Consider the following 23,910-nt stretch of genomic DNA (forward strand, 5'->3'; position numbering starts at 1 on the left):
GCAAAGTCTTTGTAGTATATATAAAGTATGTGTATAATCTATCCATCTATCTATCTATCTATCTATCTATCTATCTATCTATCTATCTATCTATCCATCCATCCATCCATCCATCCATCCATCCATCCATCCATCCATCTATCTATCTATCTATCTATCTATCTATCTGTAGTGTGTGTGTGTGTGTGTGTGTGTGTGTGTGTGTTTGTATGCCTTGGGTGGGAGTAAGGGTAGCTCATCTATCTATCTATCTATCTATCTATCTATCTATCTATCTATCTATCTATCTATCTATCTGTAGTGTGTGTGTGTGTGTGTGTGTGTGTGTGTGTGTTTGTATGCCTTGGGTAGGGGTGAGGGTAGCTCATGTGCTATAGCACATGTGTGGAGGTCGGAAAGATGGAGGAAACTCCCTTGAGGGTCCATGAGTTCGCTCTCACTCTCCACTTAGGTCCCAGACATTGAGCTCAGGTTATCAGAACTTCACAGTGGGCTTAGACTTGTTGAGTTGACCCATCCCACTAGGTTGTAATTCTGCTCCTGAAACCTGTCAGAATGGGGCTGGAAAGACGGCTTGGCAGCTAAGAGCACTTGCTGCTCTTCCAGTGGACCTTGGTTAGGTTCCTAGCCCTTCCAGGTAGCCCTGACAACTCTGATCTCAGCAGCTATGTTTTGGAGTCAGGGGAGGGACCTCTGCTTTTCAGTTTCATTTCACTCTGGCTTGACCAACAGAATCACTAGAACCTATGAACGCTTGTATGCCTCAGAAAATTGGATTTATTTGTTGTTTATTTAAGGGTGAATAAATCATCCTTACTGGCAGGCTAGCCCTCTTTCAGTACCAATGAATAGGGTAGACCTCTTTACCTTATAGCCTTCAACTCCGTAGTAATCTTCAATCTGTGATCATCTGACTTTGTGGATCATTTGACTTGGAGATTTTTGCCTTTGAATCGAGGGAGTCTTCCCACATAGGAACCTGCTCTGCTTGTTGGGGCTCTCCCTCTATTCTCTGAGACCTCTTTATATGGTCAGTTAGGTAATAGTAACAATAATGTGAACGACAGCCATCTCAGATTACAGGTCAATTTGATTACTGGTAAGCAATTAGAGGTTGCTGGACTAGATTGGATTAACATCCCATTAGATGTTCCCAAGGTGCATTTGGTGCATCAGGATGATGCCTTTTTAGACAGACTAACCTTACTTACCCTGTGACTGGTCTGCTTAACTCTGACCGCCTCTAAGAAGACTGACTTCTCCCCATCTGCCTTTTTATAAAACACCCTGCGTAGCTGTTGCCCTAGTGTAGGATCTATCTATTCTCTTTGCTTGATGTTGAACTCCACGAAGGTAATCACTCAATATTACCCACTTTTATTTTCTCTAGTAAAATTCATGGCCTCATACATGCTAGGCAAGCACTCTAACACTGAGCTATATAACCCCCATTATTTTTTTCTCTCTGTGTATATATCTGTACATAGATATATACATACACAAACACACATGTATAAATATGTATATATAACTTAAGACTACCCCTCATATGTCATTTATGTATTATATTTATGTATATTATATCTATTAAAATAAAATATGTACACTTATATTTACATATATGCATATATATGTATACACACACATATATACACATAAAAGGAGTAGATTTAAGTTACCCAGGTGAGCTTAAAATCTTCCTGCCAGCTTCCCTGATATGAGATTTTATCCTTGGGCCACCAGGACTGGCTTGTTCACTTTTCAAAAGCCTCATTAACTGAACCTAGAGAGATGGCCAATGATAAAGAATATATACTGCTCTTCCCAAGGACCCAAGCCCGCTGTCTCTAATTCTAGTTCTGGGGCATCCCATGACCTTTTTTTGACCTCCATGGCTACAGTACTTACATGTACGAACTCACACACAGACACACTTATATACACATACTTAAAAAAATAGTGCTTCTTAAAATTGCATTAATTGGGACATATGGTTCATATCCCACAGAGTCAGCACATTTAGAGTGAATTTTCCTGTATTCTATTTCATAGTCATCACTACAAATCACTGAAGAACATTTTCTTTAAAAAAAAAAAAAGTCAGGTGTTGGTGGTGCACGCCTTTAATCACAGTACTCAGCAAGCAGAGACAGGCAGATCTCTGTGAGTTCGAGGTCAGCTTGGTCTACAAGAGCTAGCTCCAGGTCAGGCTACAAAGCTATAGAGAAACCCTGTCTCGAAAAAATTAAAAAACAAACAAACAAAAAACCCCCAAAACCCAAAACCTTGCATTTATTTATTTGTTTGTTTGTTTAGTGTGTGTGTGTGTGTGTGTGTGTGTGTGTGTGTGTGGCAGTATGTTCACCACCATGACACACATAGAGGTTAAAGGAGAAGTTGTGGGGACCAGTTATCCCCATCTACCATGTGAGTACCACAAGCCCCACTCAGGTCTTCAGGCATGGTGGCAAACGCCTTTCCCTACTGAGCCATCTCGCCTGCCCAGAGCATCTCCATCAATTCCATCAACAATCATCTCCTGCTCTACTCCCTTCTCACTGGTGCCGGCCTAGTCAACGGCCAGTCTTCTTACCTTTTCTGGACATTTGTGTGAACCATGCATTTGTGGTCTTTTGTGACTCGCTGGTTTTCTTTCCGACACCACGGTAGGCCATGTTAAAGCTTCTACAACTGAAGTGAGTCCACACTGAATCCTTTAAGGAGGATCCATTGGAAGGCAAGTGCTGCCGGGAGTCACCGCAGCTGCAGCTGTGAGAACATCTCTTTGTGTTGCTGCAGCGAAAAGGTGTCTAGTTGGATCTTGGCCATAGGCCAGTTCCCCACTGCAAGGCCAGTCATTGCCTTCCTTGACCTTTGCCTCAGCTGGCTCTTTGATGCTTAGCTGAGCGCTTCATGGCGCCCTCAAATATTTGCTTAAGAAACCTAGACCACTCAAAGCAAGTTGGGATTTCCTGTATAATGTATCAGAGAATCGCGCGAGTGAACCATGGTTCTGTCTCCTGTTTCTGGAACTGAGTCTGAGTAAGAGGGAGGCCAAGGACAGTCAGTGTGCTACTAGAGGTGGGTTCTCCATCAGCACAAGATGGCCCAGACTCAGAGTGAAAGCTTTCAGTAGCCAAGAATGAAAGTCGGGGTGTTGAAGGCAATCACGGTCATACATGATCACACTTCCAACCATAAGCCTGTGACTCACTTGTAGTCTATCCATGTTGCTTCAGGATCTGGTGCTCCTTCCTTTTCATTGCTGAGTGCTATTTCACTGTATGGACAGACCAGATTTTTGACTTATTAGTTGCCATGTTTTTCATTTTTTTACTTTTGGAGAGTAATATACAGATATATATTTATGTAGTAGAATTTCCAGGTCTGTGGTAACTCTATGTTAACTTTCAGAAGAATTGCAAACTGTTTTCCGTGGTGGCTGCATCATCCCAGACCATTAGCCTTATGGATGTTCCACTTTCTCCATGCCCCTTGCCACTGACGGTTGGTTTGTTGTTGTTGTTGTTATTTTATTTAACTAGCCATCCCAGAGGGCATGGATTGTCCAGTTCACCTTTGTATCTCCATCGTGAGGTCTACCTTGCTGTTAGTAATTGTTGACCGATTGACTGCTAAGCGAACACTGTTTCGCTGTATTGTTTCTCTTATCGCCCTCTGGAAGGTGACATACACTGGAAGAATGAATGACTATAGCTGGGCATAGACTGATAACCTGTTGAAACCTGAGGATTTGCGTGCAGTTTGGTAGCCGTGCGATCTGGAGAAAGAAGTTTAACTTTTCTGAGCTTCAATCTCTTTATACCCATAGATAAGATGCCTCTTTTACACGGTTGGTTTGAAAGACTCGGTAAATGAGGATGAATGGAGCATGTAACTGGGAGCAAGCCTTCCTTAAATGGGTGCTGCTGTCCTCATGGGTGAGTGGGTAGGTGGCAACTTCCTCTGTGTCCTTACCTCAGCATAGCCAGTAGCTGATGTCAGGGGATGGGTTTCTCTACCTGTCAGTCGCTACATCAGCACCCTTCTTCAGGAGCGCACGCTGAGATCTCATCTCAGGACCTGTCAGCGGCTCTTTCACTCTGAGACTCCTGGGTGGTTTTTGAGATCAGGTGAATGCCTGTTGTTATCAGTGTCTCTGCTTCTCGCCATGACTTTCCCTCAAGCCTTAACAGACCCATTTCACAGCTCCAACTGCTTTCAGAGACTTGTACTTACAAGGGCATTCTTTGCAGAAGCAATTGATTCTTTCTAAAACTCCTGTTGATACAGCTCTTTAGTTGTGAAGGCGCTAAGGCTGGGTTCTGGTTGTCTGGGGCTGAGAAAAGGTGTTTTGACCCTGTGAGGGGCCTCCCTTGGCTGGGCTGGGCTGGTTTTGGTTGCCTCCTTGCCTTTGAACCTCTTGGATCATTTATGAAAGCAGAGGAATGGCTTTTATCTGAGGCCATAGTGGCAGTGTTCCCACTGCAGGAAGTGCTTGCTTGTCTTACGAATCCCACATACTGGCTGCAGGGAGGCCTCAGGATTTCACTTGACTTGTTTCTACATCTCTGCAATCTCATGATGACTTTAGTGCTGTTACCTGAGAGTTTGGGATCTCGGAGGAGGGACTGTGAACTTCCCATAAAGAGCTTCATTCCTGGGCCTCATCTGTCTGTCTAGTTATAGCAGCTACTCCCCTTCTTTATACATCTTACTGTGGTCTTTGAACAGGTGCCCTGTCCCGAAAAGCTCCATTCCGTCAATGTGAAACAGTATAACAGACATAAAGCCAGTCTAGAACTGTCCCTGAGTATGGGAATGAATGAATGAATGAAGAATGCATGAATGAATGAATGAAGAATGAATGAATGAATGAAGAATGAATGAATGAATGAAGAATGAATGAATGAACGAACGAACGAACAAACAGAGGCCTTTTGTTTTGTTTTTAGAGCTCTGGAGAAGTCTTTGGGCTTAGGAAGAGATCGATCAGTCTCCACAACTTTAGCATACAGCTGCAGGGAAGGGAAGATGGCTTTACTTGGCAAGGAAGGTTATCTGGGAACAGATAAGATAGCTTTAATCAGAATCATAAAAACAGACAGTTGAGGATTGTTAGGAGTGGGAAGTGGGGAGGGGACTGACATGGAATAGTTTACTGAAGAGGGAAATTTTTTTTAACATAGAGCAGTGCATGATGGGAAGTTTGAATGGGCAGAATGGAGTCAGATAATGGAGCCTAGAAACTGGAACTGGTGAAATGTAGTCCAGAAAGTCGTTAGAGGCTCCTGGAAGGAGCGCACAGGATGGTGACGGAGGTGTCTGGAATTTATTTTCCTGGCTACAAGATTAACCCCCAAGCTTGGGTTCAAGAACTGTTTCAGTAGACATGGGAGTTTCCCCGGCTTAGTGAGATGAGGCCCTGGTTTGTTAGCATTGAGGACTAGGAAGAGAACACTCATCCAAGAGAAGCCAGAGGCCCGTGTGACTGACTGTACTCCGGCTGTCAGAGAACAACGCACGGATGTCTCAGAGGACACTAAAGGTAGGAAAGCCGGTGACAGTGGCGGACAAAGGCCAACTCGGCAGACGCAGCGGGCAAGATGGGTTTCTGCCAAAATTGCTGGGTTCCTGGGGCCAGGACATGCCTGAGTTTTAGTGTTGGTTGGCAGATGGACACAATGACCCCCAGCATGAGGGAAAGGTTGGGATTTATGGTATCAGTTTAGGAATTATTACCATAATATTAGAAACGAGTGTGATAAGCTAGGTGTAGTGGCCCATACTTGCAGTCCTCATACTTGGGAGGCTGAGTTAGGGTGAGAACCCCAAGTTCGAGGTCAGCCCAGGTTATAGACTGAGACTCTGCCTCGGAAAACCAAAACAAATGAAATAAATAGGCAAGTGGATAAATCAAGAGAAAAACAAAGTACCAGCAATTGAAGCGGTCTGGTCTCCACATCCATAGCCATAGAATAAAGAAACCACGTAAGAGTCCAGAAAGGGCAACAGGGTAGAAAGACAGATGTTTGTCTTCAGGACAGATGTGCCTCCTCTCCTTGGCATCCTTTGGGTGGATCTGAGTTCCCGCATGGAATGGATTCAGGAGGTGTTGATATCATCCTTAATGCCACAGCTCAAGGGTCTAAAATCTCTTGGGCTTATGTTGAGATGAGAAAAATGAGATGGATAAGCACACCCTACATAAGCTTGTAGGGATATGTTCCTACATTTAATGTGGGGGATTCATAAATTCTATACTTTAGTTACAAACTGGAACAAAATAAGCATCACCTCTGCTAGGAAAATGTGAAAGAAAGGCAAAGTTCACTGTTAGGACTGTGGTTTTTTATAATTGAGACAATGAACTACTGGAAGAAAGTTCCAGATTGCAGGGGATTAGACTTTCTGTCCATCATCTTTATTAGTAGGGCAGCCGATGCTTGGGAATTTCTAGGTGATGAATACCTCCACAGTTAACGGCTCTGCAAAGATGCTCGTAGGCTCAACTACACCGGAGACTTTGTGATCCATCAGTGTTCTTCTCACAGGCAATTCACCTAAAGTGTTCACACTTGACCAGGGTCTGTGTGCATCCAAGTTAGCGATGAGAAGTACACAGAGCAAGAGAATATTTTGGGTGCATTTTGAGTGACTGAATTCAGCTGACTTGCTTATCTCTTTCTGTTTACTGTCCAGAAGCAAAATCACATGAAATGTCCAGGGAACTTAGACTATAGTGAGGGAGCAAAGATCAGGCTGCTGCTCGTCCATCTGCAGAAGTGTGGGCTCTCGGGTTTCTTTCCATGTTTTTAGGAAGTAATCCTCAAAGTTGGAACTAGACTTGAAAATGCAACACAAAGGATGCCACAATGGGTTGGTCTTTGTGTACTTAGGCTCTAGATTCACACTCTGATCTTTGTCCTTCACACACACACACACACACACACACACACACACACACACACACCCCTACAAGCTGAACTGTGTCTTTCTTACAGCTATGAGAATTTTGATAAATAATGACTCTAAAGAATGGAATACAATTAATCTTATTCCCAAAGTTTTAAAAGGGGGGGGCGACTAACATTAATGAAAACACATTCCCCACATTTTTTTTGAGAATCAAATCTCATTAAAGGAAATCTCTTGAGGAGATCAAATGCAGCTTAGTAAAGGGCAAGGCTACAAATAGATGTGATTAATCAACAGAATGTTGAAAAGTTGACCTTGCGACGTGTGTTATTTAGAAGCAAACATGCCTTGTTTCAACCTCAGAGTTAAATTTGAAGCAGTGAAATCGGGTCTTCATGCTAGCAAAAGCAGCAAAGTGGTGATCCACTGTGACCTTGTGACTTAATAGTTGGTGAAGAATGTGGATTCTTATTCCTAGGCCCACCTTCCTCATTAACACTGTACAGTACACACATTTGGATGAGATTTCTTTCCCACCTTTCCTGTAAAGCATGCAGAATTAGAAGAGGCAACACAGCATGTCCACAAATAAAGTGCCCTTTACAGTTATGAAAAAAGAGGTTCATGCATATATGAAACAAAGTGTTCTCTCTGTGTATGTGCCTGTGTGTGTGTGTTTACATACATGTACCTGTGCTGGCCAGAGGTTGATGCTAGGTGTCCTCCTCAATCACTCTCCACCTTATGTTTTGAGGCAGAGTCTCCCCCTGAACCAGGAGCTCACCAGTTCATCTAGGTCCGCTGTCCGGGGAGCTCCAGAGAGCTCTCCCACCCGGGGATGCGGATAAAGGCATGTGCCACTATCACCAGCATGAGAACCCAAACTCAGGTCTTCATACACATACAGCAAATATTACCAGTTGGGCCATCCCTCCTATCCTGAAATTAGTGAGCCGTGGATGCCTACCTGGTCATATCAGATGCCATCCCCATGCATGAGAATGGCATGCCAGTACTGACTACATAAAATGTGCTATGGGATTACATATTTGTGTAATTGCATGTTTGATTCAGCTGAATACCTGCATCTGTGTAATTGGTTAACTTATCATTTCCTTAGGACAGAAAAAAATTTCCAATACCCTAAGTTCCCCCCCCCCCCAGAAGTCCTCTTAAACATGTAGATAAGCAGTAGACAGATGCTAAGCAGTGGGCTTTTAAGACTTGTCTGAAAAGCCTTTAAAAAATGGATGAACTCACCATACTATACTGAGGGGGCCCCATTCAGCATGAGAGTCCACTGTTAGGGTTTTTACCTATCAACGGAAAGCAAAGGTATGTGTTTAGGGTTAAGAAAGAAGCCAATTGGTATTACCCTAGGCTAGACCAAGCTACTCTTGTAAGCCCTCCCATATTGACCTTTATAATATAGGAAATACTTAGCCATACAGTGGCTATGCATGCCTTTAATCCCAGCACTCAGGAGGCAGAGGCAAGTGGATCTCTGTGAGTTCGAGGCCAGCCTGGTCTACAGAGCTAGTTCCAGGACAGGCTCCAAAGCTATAGAGAAACCCTGTCTCAAAAACAAAACAAAACAAAAAAAACCAAAACAAAACAAAAAAAACAAAACAAAAAACATAATATAAGAAATACTTTATTTCATTTTCTTAAATACTCCACTTAACGTCCATTTGTGTTTCATGCCATCTTTTTAAAAAAATAGGAATAATACCCCCCCAAAAATCCAACTCCAAACTGAAATCATAATGCAGTATTTCCCCAAGTGTAGACAAATGAAACCCTGAAAATATGCCTTTTATCAAGAATCGAAGGAAAGGATCATGAATATTAGGTAAACCAAAATCTCAGAGTATATGATAGCCCTAAGAAAATGATCTGGGGGCTCTAAGAAAAGTAGCCTCTCTTTCATTCTGTCTCTGTTCTCATTTATTTTATTTCGTGTACATAGCTATTCTGCCTGCATGGATGTATGTGTGCCATGTACATGCCTGGTGCCCAAGGAAATTTAAAGAGGGCACTGGAATCCCTGGAAATGGAGTCATAAGTGTTTGTGAACCTCCATGTGGATCCTGGGAATTGAACCCGGGGTCCTCTGGAAGAACAACCAGTGCTCTTACCCACTGAGTCATGGCTCCAGCCTTCTTCCTTCTGTTTTACTGAAGGTCTGTTTCTGTAAATCAGAACCTCTAGATATGTTAAGGGCTAAGTAAATCAATGTTCGGAGCTTGTCTAGAAAATAAAATGCCTGTCATACTTTGAATTTCTAAACAAATGAAGCATGAATTCATTCTAGGAACCCAGATGGTGATAGGTTGAGCAATGGTACTGAAATTGGACTTTGTCATGGTTCATAATGGGCACCTGTGGCCAGAAACTCAGTGGAGAATCCCCTTTCATTTTCCTAGTTTGCTTTTACCACCAGTAAAAGCAGAGCGTTCATCATAGGCATGCACGCACGCACGCAAACACACCTGTGCAACTCAGTTGCTCCTAGTCTGTTCAGGGTGTTCAGGATGCCTTTGTGCTTGAGAGAAATCTCTTCCTTTACCACCTGCCTCTCCTATCTCCCTACAAATGTCTTGTGAAACACAATGTAAAATGGGAAGACCCCAGAGGTCAACTGAGCTAAGCATTGGGTGCAAATCCTTCAAAATTGTTCTGATTTAAGTTGACGGACTGTAAGGGGCCCCAACAGTGCAAGCATTTTTTCAGGGTAACAGTTGCCTTCCAGTCCCTGCACCAGGTTACTCTCAGGACTCTCCTGCTTCCCCCCCCCAGATGCCAACATTTTCTTTCATTGTTGGGTAGTGTTCCCTAGATTGGATCTACTATGCTTTGTCTGTCTGTCTACACACTGAGGAACATTCAAGTGGTTTCAGTTTGGGGTGTGTCTTAGTTTGGGTTTTCATTGCTGTGAAGAGACACCATGATCATGGCAGCTTTTGTAAAGGAAAACATTTAATTGGGGTGACTCTCTTACAGTTTCAGGGGTTCAGCTCTTTGTCATCATCATGACAGGCAGGCATGGTGCTGGAGCTGACAGTCCTTACATCTTGACTCAGAGGCAATAGGAAGTTGACTGACTGTCACACTGAGTGAGACTTGAGAAAAAGAGACCTCAAAGCCCGCCCCTACAGTGACACACTTCCTCCAACAAGGCCATGCTTCCTAATAGTGTCATTCCCTTGAGGGTCATTTTCTTTCAAACTACCACAGGCTGATTATGAATAAAGTTACAATAAAAATTATATTCAGGTCTTTTTGTGTTATTATAAGTGTTCATTTCTCTTCAGTTACGACCTAGGAGTAAGATTATTAGGCAATATGCTCAGTGTATGGGATTTTGATCATGACTGTTCTATCAACTTGAGGATAATTGGTATTTTTTACTTTTGTGAGAAAGAATATTCATTCTTGTGTCTCAGGCTTCTGAATTCTGCACCATCACACCTGGCTTGACAATTGATATCCTAATAATATTGGGTTTCCCAATGAACATGGTATAGTTTTCTACTTATTTAAATCTTTGATTTTTTTTCATAGATGCATGAAATTGATATCCTAATAATATTGGGTTTCCCAATGAACATGGTATAGTTTTCTACTTATTTAAATCTTTGATTTTTTTTCATAGATGCATACATTTTTTTCTCTACTCATTTAGTTTATCAGTCATGGTTTATCTTGTAATTGTTGTATATCAGTAACTTTCTCAGTATGTAAAGTAAATTTTTATTATGTATTTGAACAAGGCTTCTTTTCTTTTTGTTGAATTCTGCACTTTGGAAAGACCATTCCTCGTTGTATTGGATTTTCTTGCCATCTTTGGAGCCTTTAGAGGATGTTTTATGTTTGTTGGTTTCACTTGGCTACTTCACTGCCTTCTTCACCAGGGAATCACTTTTTAGCCATGAACACTCTGCTTCTAATTTCTTTTTAATGCAATAGTGATGCTTTGTTCCTTAAATTGTTACATTATTTCTGTGTTCACCATTCCATTTTATTCTTTAAAATTAATTTATGGATACATGTTTTTGATTCCAAGTACTTAGAGAATTTCATTGCTTTAGTCACACTGAATTTTGCCTTGGATTGGGTTCTCTATCTCTTTCTTCCGTCTGTCTCTGTCTCTGTCTCTCTCGCTCTCTCTCTTTGTGTGTGTGTGTGTGTGTGTGTGTGTGTGTGTGTGTGTGTATGTATGTATTTTATGCAGACTATCAGGCAGGGCCATGTAACTCTACTATGCAGCCCAGGCTCGATTCAAACTAAAGATCCTTCTGCCTCAGATTTCCAAGTGCAGGGATTACAGCTGCATGCCATTGGTTGGTTCTTTGTCTGTTTAATGTCCTTGCTTTACCCCCTCCCCCAGAGTCTATTTGTGAAATTTTTCTTATTTTAATCTTGTGGGTCTCTGGATTGTTCTGGTTACACCATCTCCTTACTGTACAGATGCTCTGTCGTTCCATTTGGACCCTACTTTCCCTCCTCACTTAGCTGTAGTTTGAGGGCTGAGATTCTCAGTTTATACTTAAATTTTTCTTTCTTTCTTTCTTTCTTTCTTTCTTTCTTTCTTTCTTTCTTTCTTTCTTCTTTCTTTCTTTCTTCCTCTCTCTCTTTCTTTCTTCTTTTCTTCTTTCCTTCTTTCTTCCCTCCCGCCCTCCCACTTTCCTCCCTCCCTCCCTCTTCTCTCTTTCTCTCTCTTTTTCTTCCTTCCTTCCTTTCTTTTTTTCTTTCTTTCTTTTATTCTTATACAGGGTCTCACTATGTAGTTCTGACGGTCCTGGAACTCACTCTGTAGACCAGGCTGTCCTTGAACTCAGAGCTCCTCCTGCCTCTGCCTCCCAAGCGCTGGGATTAAAAGCGTGTGCCACCATCACCTGGAGGACCGAATCCATTTTAGGAAAGCCTAATGCATTTTAAGTTTCAATTTACCCTCTTACTCCAATTAAAGATTAAATAATTTTCTTTCCAGTGTCTAGCCAACTGTAGTAACTAGGCTTTTTAATTTATTTGGTTGATAGAGTCAGGTGGCTGTGGGTAACCATTTTGGTAGGTAAAAGCCTTAGTGAAGTGTTATGTTGATGGATTTAGCACAGAAAGAGATCACTGGGTGGGAAAATAGGCCTAAAGAAGCTTGTGTAGCAACCTTCCTAAAGGTGCTTTGAGAGATGGAGGAAAGAGATACAGTCAAGACAGTATCTAAATAGAAATTTTCTCTCCTCTTTCCTGCCTCATCCCTTAAGAGCTTATACATTCTAGGTGAGATTGTTGAGCTATACCCCCAGGCTCTGAATATATAAATACTTTTTAAAATCTCTTTTAGTTTTAAGAGGTCTGGTCTTCAGGTGGCCTTGGGCTCCTGAAGCCTAGCGGTCCTTCTGTTTCAGGCCCTGGAGTCACTGGGACTCAGATACGCATGACTGCCCTTGGGAGTTCTCATTTTTGAGGAAGCATTAAGTGTTAATATCAAGACTTATCCCTCCTCAGAGAGCAGCTGTGAGGCACCTGTTCCTGTCCAACAAGTACGTGTCGCTCCCATCACCAGAAGTGGATCCCTGCTCCATGAGGGTTATCCCTTCACTCTCCTCCTCAGCATCCAGCCTGTTAAGAGGCGCGCTGGGTTCTTCTGCTTCCCCAGCAAAAGGAGAGGCTGGATCGTGTTATGACCCTGGCTTGTTGGAAACACCAGTCAGGTCCGGAACCATTCTTCAGCCATGGATTTCCTAGGATTTACAATGTTTATTTGGGGATTTCCCTTGTTTAATTGTTTCTGTGAAATTTCGTGGTTTTCGTTGTTGTTTGAATCATTTATTTTTTTTTTTCATTCTTCGGTGTTTGGAGTCACTCTGAGATGCTATCCTACAGCTTTCGATGGCTGCTTCCTTGTATTTGTCCCTGGCTTCTCTTCCTGTTTCTTAAACATGGGTGTTTCCCGAGGTGCCATCCATTGCCAGGTCCCCTCCTATGGCATTTCTCAAGAGATTTGCACTGCTCCCATGTTAATTATTACCTCTTGCCATAATTAAGCACGGCTTTCATCCTAGCTTCTGATACTGGATTTTTCTTTAAGTCCAATGAACATATCTAGATACTTGGTACATTCATTTGTTAGGGCTGCTATAGCAAAGTCCCACCTGCTGAGTGGTTTAAATGACAAAAAAGTATTAGCTCATAGTTCTGAAGATTAGAAGTCAGAAACTAAGGGGATATAAGGGTATGTTCCATCTGAAGGCTGCCAAGGGAGGGATCTAGCTCTTTGCCTTGGCTTGGAGATGTCCTTTTTTATGTTCATATTTCATTTACCCTGGGTGTTTATCCATGCCTGGATTTCCCCCTTCTTTAAAGATAGTGGTCATATTAGATTAGGACCCATCCTACTGACTTTATTATTTGTGTACTTATTGGGGCAGTGTGTGTGTGTGTGTGTGTGTGTGTGTGTGTGTGTGTGTGTGCATGTGTGTGTGTGCCATAGGGCAGAGGACAACTTATAGAAATTGTTTTTTTTTCATCTATCATGTGGGCCCTGGTACTTGAACTCTGATCATGAGGTTAAGCAGCAACTGTATTTACTTGCTGCACCATCTTGTGACTTCATCTTTAACCTGATCTATAAAGACCCTCTGTCCCAATGAGTTCACATTCCTCAGTACTGGGGACTAGGATCTAACATACTAATTTTAAGGGATCATAATTTAACATACAACATTTAGTTATTCAGTCATACCACAGACATTTTCTTCTGCATTCTAGGTATCAGTCTGGGCGCTGGGAATCCAAAGATTCCAAGGTATAGGCTCTTCTCTCTTGATAAATGGAACAGATAAATATTAATAAGCAAGAATTTGCAATAGTGTGAAGTATGGGTTGTCTTAGACGAGGATTACTATTACAGGGATTCTCTCCCTGACTGGCTAGCCCAGGAATGCATTGCAGAGGAAGGGCCTCGGCACTGTATCTTTCCCAATAGGATGCCACCCTGCAGAATAGTTTTGTCCTGCTTCTAAACCACACCCTCAGTTTCCCAGCCCTGGATCCCACCACCCAGTTAATCTCTCCAAATCTTTCATTGATGGACAATTTCCCAACTTGAAAAACCTGTGATGACTTCTCATTGTCAACAGAATTAAAGGTAATAAAATTGTTCAGCCTGGCTGCCTTTGCTTCCTCCATAGTCAAGTAAGTGCCACTGGAGTGTTCCTTTCCTGTCCTGATCTCTCTCTGTCTCCACTCCTTAACCTTGTGCATTACCAGGGTACTAACAGCTAGTCCACAAACAGACTTAGGCTTTTCTATAACACTCTGTGGTCAGAATTTTGCTTGGTTGTCCACTATATCTTTAGCACTATAATAGTGCTTGGTATATAACGTACAAATATTGGTTGAGTAAGTGGTCTCCCCACCCTCTGGAGATCTGTCTGCTTGCAGAGTCTTCCTCTCCCCTTTCTCTCAGGTGTGAACATTTTTTTTTTAATCTATCGAATTCTTACTCTCAAGGCTCAGATCGTATGTCATCTCCTTTAACACGTCTTCCTTCTGGGTCAGGTGCGGCAGGTGTGGCACACCCTCAAGGCCTTTCATGATCTCTATGAACTCTTCACATGACCCACCTTTGCACCATAGAAACCTAAGTAGATGTCTTTCCCTGGCAGATCGAAGGTTGATTAAGTTTAGGAATCATAGTTTAAAAAGAAGATTGCGTTCAGCATGGTATTTTTTTTTTAATGTGAAAATAGATGTTCAGAGATTACTCTGTCTGAAGGGGAAATGAACGGGAGAGCAGTTTTGCCTTCATCTGAAAACAGCTGTTGTGGGTATCCCTTCTTACCTTGTCTTATTTTTCCTAAGGTTACAGGATTTTTACAGTTCATCTGGTAGCCGTTTACTGAGCACCTGGTTAATTTGAGATTTTAGCGCTAGCAGTAGATGGTAAATAAGATTGAATCTGTCTTTGTAGTAACAAGTAATTATCGTGTCTTCTGATAAACCCGTCCAATTGGTCCCAAGGGGCACAGGATTTTAGGATATTTTTACATTTTCAAACTTTGCTCATTCCATTTCTAGAAAATCTTTACACATTGAAACTACCTGTAGAAAAGGAACCCTGTCTGTGCAGTGTCCAGCACTGAGCTTACACCCACTGGCGATTTGAACAGGTCCCAATTTGCCTCGTCTCTCCCCAGTTACAGAAAGCTGAGTTGGGAGCAGAGATGAAGTCTCCTATTTCCTATAAGGGAGGGCCTTCTGTTATCATGAGTTCCCAGAAAACAGCGAACAGCACACTATTTAGTACTGTGCCAAAGTGTCCACAAACATTCCATTTTCTAGTGGCATTGTTTGTGAATACCCTGGTGTCTAGGCCTCCTCCATATCTAACAAGTTGTCACATGAGCGCCCTAAGGTGAAGAACACTGAAGCCAATGTGTCTGTCTCATTTCTCAGATTCAAGTCATGGTTGGGCATAGATCTTGAGTCAGACAGAAACTTGATCTGAATTAGTCTGGTGGGTCATATATATATGTTAATTTCTCTTAGAGATCAAGTTCTTCAGATAAGGGAGAAGGAGGCAGTAAAATTGGGGTGAAAGAATAGAGCAAAGACTGGAAAACATATTTGCTTTAAATCCTGATTGGTATGGAAATTCCAGCCTTTCCTTTGGAGAGGCAGGCCCGAGATGTTCCTACCACACTAGTAGGTGGGTATTCTGTGTCGTTGCTGTTGGGGGGGGGGGTAGGAAACACCCATCGTATTCTTGTAGGCTTGATTTCAGGTGGAACAGTTTCAGCTCATGGCACTCGTATAATGACAATTACAAGTGTTGTACCACCCTGTGTTTATAGATTTATAGTGTGGCATCTGTTCCAGAGAGACTGGGGCACAGATAATTATAAACAGAGGATACATAAAACTCGCTGGAAAGCCTTATATGGTGCTACAGAGTTTCTTTAACTTATTTGCATGTTTTACTTACTAACTTATTTATCACGCTTTGTTTAAACCCAAATCAAAATCCCTTTGTCAGGAACATACTCCAGGCAAGAAGGGTAACAGACACTTGGGTGGGCTCTGGCTTTGGCGCTTTGGTTCACATCCGAACGTGCCCTGCCAGGGCAATCCTCCAAGCTACAGTTATGTTCTACGTTGTTTCTCTTAAACTAACCTCTCCTCTATCCTTGTGGGCTAACCACTCTTCCATTTTTCAGGACCCTGCATTTTCCCTGAGGCTGTGTGTGTGTGTGTATATATATATATATATATATATATATATATATATATATATATATGCATGTGTGTACGCACATGCATGCTTGTGTGTTTGTGTGTGTGTACGTGCATGCGTATGTGTTTGTGTATGTGTGAGAGAGAGTCTCCCTAAGCAGCACAGTCTAGCCTCAAACTTGTATCCTGGTGTCTCAGCCTCCCAAGTGCTAGGAGTCCAGCATGCATCACTAAACCTGGTCTGGTCCTCGGCAAGAAGCTGACCTGTAAGACTTATGCAAAGGGTCATTTGAGTCTTCTTGGAGAACATGCAGAGGGTTTTGAAACCCCTAAGAGGAAATACCAGTTGGGTATGGTTCTCGCTTATAATCCCAGCAGTAGGAAACTGGAGTGGGTCAGGAGGAGCAGGGACTCAGAGTCAGCTACATAGGGAGACCCTGTAAAAGAAAGAAGGAAGAGAGGGAAAGAAAGAGGGAAGGAAGGAGAGGGGGAGGGAGAAAGAGCCCATCTTACTATTCTCAAGGAATGGCTATCACTGTCTTTTCCATTGAAAGCAACAAATCAGATGTTTTACAGCTCACGAGATCTTTTCTGCCCCGTATTTGGATGTCTTGTCCTGTGAAGATCAGATCCCTTCATGGGTTAAGTTATGTCCAGTTGATTCCTCTGTTACTTCTAGCTAATAATCTTCCTTGACTCAGTGGCACTTTCATTTGAAAAACCAAAAAGTTAGGTATTGAATTTCTTCCTTGATATTTGACTTTATTGGGGTTTTGTTTGGTTGCCCAAACAGCAGCACTTAGGATCTAGTTTTCTGTAATGCACTAAGAACTGAGGTGGAGTCATGATTTTTCTCTCATGAGTACTTGAGGCCCTCACATTTTACCCCCCAAAATAAGGGGCTCGTTTCCTCCCACCGGAGATACGGGTGCTGACTCAGGTGCTGCCCTCAGATCTCATTTCTCACACAAATTCTTTTGACTCATCAGATTAACCTTGGCCAGAATCAGCCACGCCTCCTTTTCCACCCTGATTCCAATGCCTTCCACAGCCAGGTGACTTTTAGTCCTTGAACCCTGCCGTGTATTGTTATGGCTGTTTCAGATGTTGTGGGTGGTGCCCTGTCTGAAAATCATGTGTATAGCGTTAAGAAAACGTTTCTACCTTGGTCATTGGAATTTCCCCAAACACCAACTGTAGCCAATCTCTGTTTTAGGAATTCCGAATTTCATTCATGTCCAGGAATCACTGGCCTATGAGATGTAGAAGACACAAAAGTTGCACTGACCTATCCCTTTATATTTACTTGATATCTGTTGTAATGCCTCTTTGCTGGTTTGGGTTCATTTATTTGACTTTTGTCTTTAGCTAAAGGTTTTTTTTTTTAACTTTTCATGAAACTTGTTTTCTACTTCTCATTGTATCATTGTATTTTGTTGTTCACGTATAGACATTCCATTGATTTCCAAGGTTCTCTTCCTTATTTTCTCTTTTTTTTTGTTTTTTAATTTTTTTTTATTTTATTTTTTTTTTGAAAGTAATTTTATTAATTATAAAGAGTTTCCATTTACGCCCCTCCTCCCAACGCCCTCCCACTCCCCCCCTCCCTCTTCTCCTCCCTCTTTGTCCCCAAGGGCAGTCAGGGTCTCCTGCCCTGTGGGAAGTCCAAGTTCCTCCCCCCTCCCTCCAGGTCCAGGAAGGTGAGCATCCAAACAGACTGGATCCCAAAAATCCAGTATATGCAGAGGAAACCAGTCCCAGTGTCATTGTCAATGGCTTCTCAGTAAGACTGCAGGCCAGCCACATTCAGAAAATCCGGCCACATTCAGAGAATCTGGTTGGATCACATGCTCGTTCAGTCACGGTCCATCTGGCCTTGGTAAACTCTCATTAGATCCGACCCCTTGTATCAGTGGGTGATAGTATCCCTCGCAGTCCTTCGTCATTTTCTTCCTTCCATTTGGATCTTGGGGGGCTCAGTTCCGTGCTCCAACGCGGGCCTCCATCTGTATCGTCATCCAACGCCAGATGAGGGATCTATGGTGATAAGCAAAATATTCATCAGTATGGTCACGGGCCAAGGCCGGTTCAGGCACCCCCTCCTCTGTCCAGAGAACAATCTGGGGATCTCTCCTTGGACCTGGGATCCCATATATAATCAAGTTTCCTGTAAACTCTAATATGACTCCCTTAGTTGAAATATATCCTTCCCTGATCCCACATTCATCCTTCCTCCCTTTCCTTATTTTCTCTTGAAGACTTTGGGCCTCATTAGTTCCTTGATGTAGAACATTAGGATATTTTTAACTTTTGTTGGGAATTTCATATATGAATACTGAATTGACATGATTTCCACCTCTTCCCCTTCCTCCTCTCTTCTTTCCATGCCTTTTCCTACTGCCTCACAGACTTGCAATCTCTTTTTCTTTAATTACTAATGCTACAATTTGTTGGAAGTCATTCTTTGCTTCAAATGCAGGCATCTGTAACAACAAAAGGCGCTTTTCTCATGGCTGTGAGCAAATATCTGGCAACACAACTTAAGGAGGTTTGTTTTGGCTCGTAATGGAGTCCGGTCCATCGTGACTTGGTGGTAGGTGATTCCAAGGACCACAGTTCCCCTGATTGATTAGCTCTTATGTGGGCAGTCATGAAGCAGAGAGAGTGCCTCCTGGTGATCCAGTCCTTCCAACTAGACCCCACCCACAAAGATTTCACAGCCTCTAAAACAGCGTGATGTTCGGGATCACCTGATCAAATGTATGGGCCTGTGGGGGGCGTGTCACATTCAGAGCATAAGAACTTTCCTCTTCGAATTGCTATATCCCACCATTTTGCTGTGTTTCTGTCTTCGTTTGTCTCATGATACTTTTTAATTCCATTTTTATTTTCTTTGGACCTATTCTTTGTTCCGGAGTAGGCTGTATTCTTTCTACATATTTGTGAATCTTCTGCTTTTCCTTCTGTTGATGTTGTCTAGGTTCCTCACATTGTGGTTGGAAGAGACTGGATATGGTTTCAGTTTTCTTAAATTTCTTACTCTTGTACTGTAACTCTGCACATTTTCTACCCTGAAGGATATTGTTTGCCTGAGAACAGTGTGCATTGTGCTATTGGTTACAAAGTCTCTTGTTTCTAATTCATTTTCTGTCAGGATGATTGATAATGTTATTGAAAATGATAGACTGGAATCTTCTGTTATTTTTGTATGCCCATCTATCTCTCTTTTTAAATCTGTTGATATTTGCTTTGTGTATTTAGATGCTGGGATGTTGTTTGCATATATATATTTATTCTTTCTTCCTCTGTCTCTCTCTTGTGTGGTACTGGACATGGAACCCAGGCTGTCATGTGTGCTAAATAAGTACTGTGTCCTACTCAGCCCTTTTTACATCTTTTTGATGAACTTGACCCCTTTATCTTCTTCACCCATTTATAACGACCATGTCTCACAACAACTTTAATTTAAAGTCCATTTTGTCTGATGTAAGAACGCAATTTTATTTTTCTGTCACTTAATTTGTGTTTGTTGAGGGTGATAGAAATCTGTCACGTAAGCATCTTTCCTGAAATCCCAAGCAAGTTACAAGAACATATGCAGGATCGAGGTAATGGGGCAGGGGAAGCCTTTATTAGCATCCTACAGGGCTGGAGATATTGATTAGTGTTCAAGAGTGCTGGCTACTCTTACGGAGGACCCAGGTTCACTTCCCAGGACCTGCATGGTAGCTTACATCTATCTGTAACTTCAGTTCCAGGGGATAAAACACCCTCGTCTGGCCTTCATAAACACCAGGTACATACTCTGGTATACAAACATACATGTAGACAAAGCACCCATACATATAAAATAACTGTAAACACATTTTATTAACACCATGCTCTGACCAACTTAGCTAACTGGCCACTCCTATTAGTGAGGAGCCTTTTAGTTCTCCAGGTTTTCTGTCTACATAACTGTCTCCTAAACATCCAGGACCCCTTGAGTGGTTGCCAACTATTCCTGCAGGTCCGGGAAGTGATAGACATTATTTCTATGTGTATGACTTCTTCATTGCAGCTCTTCTACAGTACTCTTCTGCCTATTGAAGGCATGCAGGGGGCTTTCTGTTGCTCCAACACCGCATTAGAACAAAAGGACCTCTATGGCCATCTATGGCTCCTAACCCCTACCCTAGCTCTACTTGGGCAATCGTGTCTGACCCTTATACTCTGAGGTCCAGCTCATTCTACTGGTACCTCTTTGAGATCTTTTTCAATTGCTTTCCTCTCTTCTCATTGCAAGCCTGAAACATACACATCTGTTTCAGGAGACACGGAAGCCTCTTGTCTATGCCTTGGATTCTTCAGTATGACCAAGTGCATACACTTTTATAACCCAAAAGGTAGAATAAAGCTTTTTTTTTTTTGGCTTTCTGCTGTTCTGTTTTATTTACAGGCAATGTGCATGCCCAGTCTACTGAGTAAATGACAAAAAATGGGAGGAAAAGGATTAAGAAATATACTAAGGAGAAATAGTGTTACTGTGAGTAAACTGGCAAGTTAGGTCTAGGGGACACATATTTTTACTTGTGTATGTATAGGCTTATACATGGTAATTACACATGTGTAAATAAGTGTGTACAGACTGAAGCACGTGTGCTTTTCTGCTAATTAATGAATTTGAACATTTGAAATAATTTTAGAAATAATGGAGTCTATTCTATTCTTCCTGAATTAATTTGCTTTTAGTTAAAATTTATAATGGAAGATAAAGACAAAACACTTTAAACATTTGCTGAAATATATGACCTCAAAAGTAGTCTCTAGGCGGTAGGTGTTCTAATAAGTATTGCCGTAGCCTTAAAGACTGGAGGATTAATCCTGAGGATTGCTCTCAACTTATAAATCAAAGACGGAAAGTGTCAGCACTAAGCTGCTTCATCGCCGAGCTCAGTCCATCTCTCCCCGCCCTCACCCCACTAATAGAGTATGACCCAGTCTGGTCCATTAATTTAGAAAGAAAACAAGCTATTAATTTTGTATGCATTTGAATTTGGAGGTAGACAAAAAAAAATTCCTCTCATGAAGCCATTTAAATAAATTTCTGAAAAAAAAATTGAAGCTAATCTGTACAGAAAAACTCATATATTATTTTGAACAACTCTCCACTAAAATAAGCATGTGTCTGCCAAGTGCTTGCTCTGAGGCAAGCTGCTGAGGTCTGGTGAAGGCATGCCGGATAGTGATCTGAATAATTACTTCAAACCGTGGACATTTTTGCCCACCAGGGGACATTTGATAACTGCTATCCACGTATTTGCTTGCCTCAACCATAAAGCAGGGGTTCCTGGCATCTAGCAGATAGATTGTCAAGCCAGGTTGTCTCACATAGCTCCCAATGCTCAGGGGAATTCTCTATGACTAAGACGTGTTTGACCGAAATTGTCAGTACTGTCATGTTGGAGAAATACTGCTCTAAACATGTTGGGGCCTGTTGGAGTTGCCTCTCACTCTAAGCTTCAGATCTTTCCAAATCTTTGGGAAGTAACAAGTTGAAGCCCCCAGATCTTTTCTGTACAGAACTCTTCAGAGTTTTCATTATGCTAATGCAGAGAGGAAAGCTTGTTCCAGCCCACAGTACAACACACGAAACACACAGATTAGCATCTGGGTGGAAATTTCTCTCGAAGCCTTCCAGACGCATTCCTTTGCCAAGACAGTGGGAGCAGAGATTCCATCTGATCTTCCAGAACCCAAACTGGGACTGTCGCAACACCGTCACCTGGAAGTGGGAAGGCCGTGCACACCCACTGCGCAGTTCTGACTGCTGGCTCTCCTGATTCTTTCTCAGCAGCCCGGCCCGGCCGCCATTTCCTTTGTATTCCCCACACTCCTCCAGCCCTCTGTACCGGCAGCACTTTCTCCATCTCCTCATTTTTGATAGTTGACTTGTTGGTCTCTTTTGGCTTCTAGAGTTTGGGTCTTAGGAGGCCTTTCCTGTGGCGAGGCTGTACAGTTTCAGGGTTGTCATCTGGAGTTTCCAACCATTCGGAGGAAGAGCTTGTCTGTTAACTTTGGATTCAGGGAGCTTTTGATTGCGGTTGTTTTGTTCCCGGATGCCTATCTAGCTGCATCAACATCATTTGTTGAGTGACTGTTAGGAATTCAATGTCCACCGAGACGACACCTGTGTCAGCATGCTGCATGCATGCCTTATTTTGTTTCTGCAGTTATACAGATGAAATAACTTTGTTTTATAGTGCTAGGAGAAAACCAACCTTCCTGATGTAAACTTAGAGGATCTCTTTGTTAGTGTCACAAAACCAACAGCATGCAGTTTTTTTTTTTTTCAACCAAGTCCAGTAGCATCGAGCACATTTACGTTGCTGTATGATCCACCTCTGGGACAGGACCAATCTTCTTGCTATGTGACTTTGATTCACTTCGCCTTTGACTCAGGACACATCTACCGTTTGTAAGTTGTACCTTAATTTTAGCGATCTTAAAGTGTGGGAAAGAATACCTCTCAGGATCACTGACATGCACTCTTCAATTCTCAAACGTATTGGACATGTTTCTGGGTGTCCCATTGATTTGTCAGTGTGACAGTGCCTTACTGCTTGAGTTCCTGGGGATGGATTGCGCCTTATAACATGCAGCAGGCCTGGTTCCCTTCACTGGCCGTCTTCCTCAGAAGAGTTCTCTTTTCTACAATGCTTGCCTGCCCATTTGAAATAATAGAGCTCCTTTCCTTGATTCTTATTGGTCTTCCTCCACGCCTTCTGACTCATGCCGCTATTTTTTTAATTACTAGGTGTTATTTTAATGATTAATAAAAATACTGTAGGAATACTGAGAACCTCTATATTTTAAAAACTTAAGGGACTGGAGAGCTGACTCGGTGGCTGAGAGTATATTGTTTTTGGAGAAGCCTGAATTCAGTTCCCAGCACCCATGTCAGTGGCTCACAGTTGCCTGTAACTCCAGCCACAAGGGATTCCACACCTCTGGTTTCCACTGACGCTCACACTTAAATGGCACATGTACATTTAGTTAAAAAAATAAAAATATTTTCAAAAATTTTCACAAAGAAGGCTTTATCAGGTCTGAAGGTGACCCCAAGGCCCGGATCAGCACATGTCTCTGAAGGTTTGGGTCTCTTCTCTCACTCTGGACATTCATCACAGCCTTGCCATGGTGATACAGCCTACCCCTGACCCTCATCCTCCTCACGAAAGGGAGATGTTCCTATAAGATTTCCTAGACTCTTGTCTTCCTTTTGCATCATATCCACGGAATGCCAGCCTTCTTCAGCGAGGCTGCCAGTCTCTCAAGAAGAATGGAAAGTCTCAAGCGTCTGTGACTGCGTCAGCATTTCTTATGGTTCACTAATGCATTTCCCTTCTGTAAGAGTTTGTTGCCCTGCCAGTTCCTATTAAAGTTTTAGCATTTTAAATATTGTATTACTAAAAGCTTATTTTTATTTGCATTTATAGATCATAAGCTCATTTCTGCCTTGTTTTACTGAAGAATCCATTAAAAGAGCCAGTTAATCTTGTGGAAAATGGCGTTCAGTGATCTTACATCGAGAACTGTGCGTTTTTACGATAATTGGATCAAAGATGCTGGTGAGTAATGAGATTTTCCAGTTGAAGTTCATCTTTCCTTTTTTATCAAATTCCCACATTAATAGGATTTATTTGGAACAAAATAAGAGACTTGACAACTTCATACTCCTTTATTACTAGTTAACCAAGAAGCTGTACCCAGGGT

General features: G+C 42.2%; 1 protein-coding gene across 2 annotated transcripts in view; it reads left to right on the forward strand.

Moving 5' to 3' along the window:
* The window catches only part of Elovl7 (ELOVL fatty acid elongase 7), a 70,111-nt gene that overhangs the window by 21,843 nt on the left and 24,358 nt on the right, over positions 1–23,910 (forward strand). For both annotated transcript variants that reach the window (XM_085676726.2, XM_085676727.2), the window contains exon 2: positions 23,634–23,765. In XM_085676726.2, the coding sequence (XP_085532852.2) occupies positions 23,702–23,765 (64 nt within the window). In that variant the 5' untranslated portion in view covers positions 23,634–23,701. The remainder of the gene's footprint in view (positions 1–23,633; positions 23,766–23,910) is intronic.

The sequence above is a fragment of the Myodes glareolus genome, chromosome 15 (genome assembly GCF_982192425.1).
Source record: "Myodes glareolus chromosome 15, mMyoGla1.1, whole genome shotgun sequence".
Classification (NCBI taxonomy): domain Eukaryota; kingdom Metazoa; phylum Chordata; class Mammalia; order Rodentia; family Cricetidae; genus Myodes; species Myodes glareolus.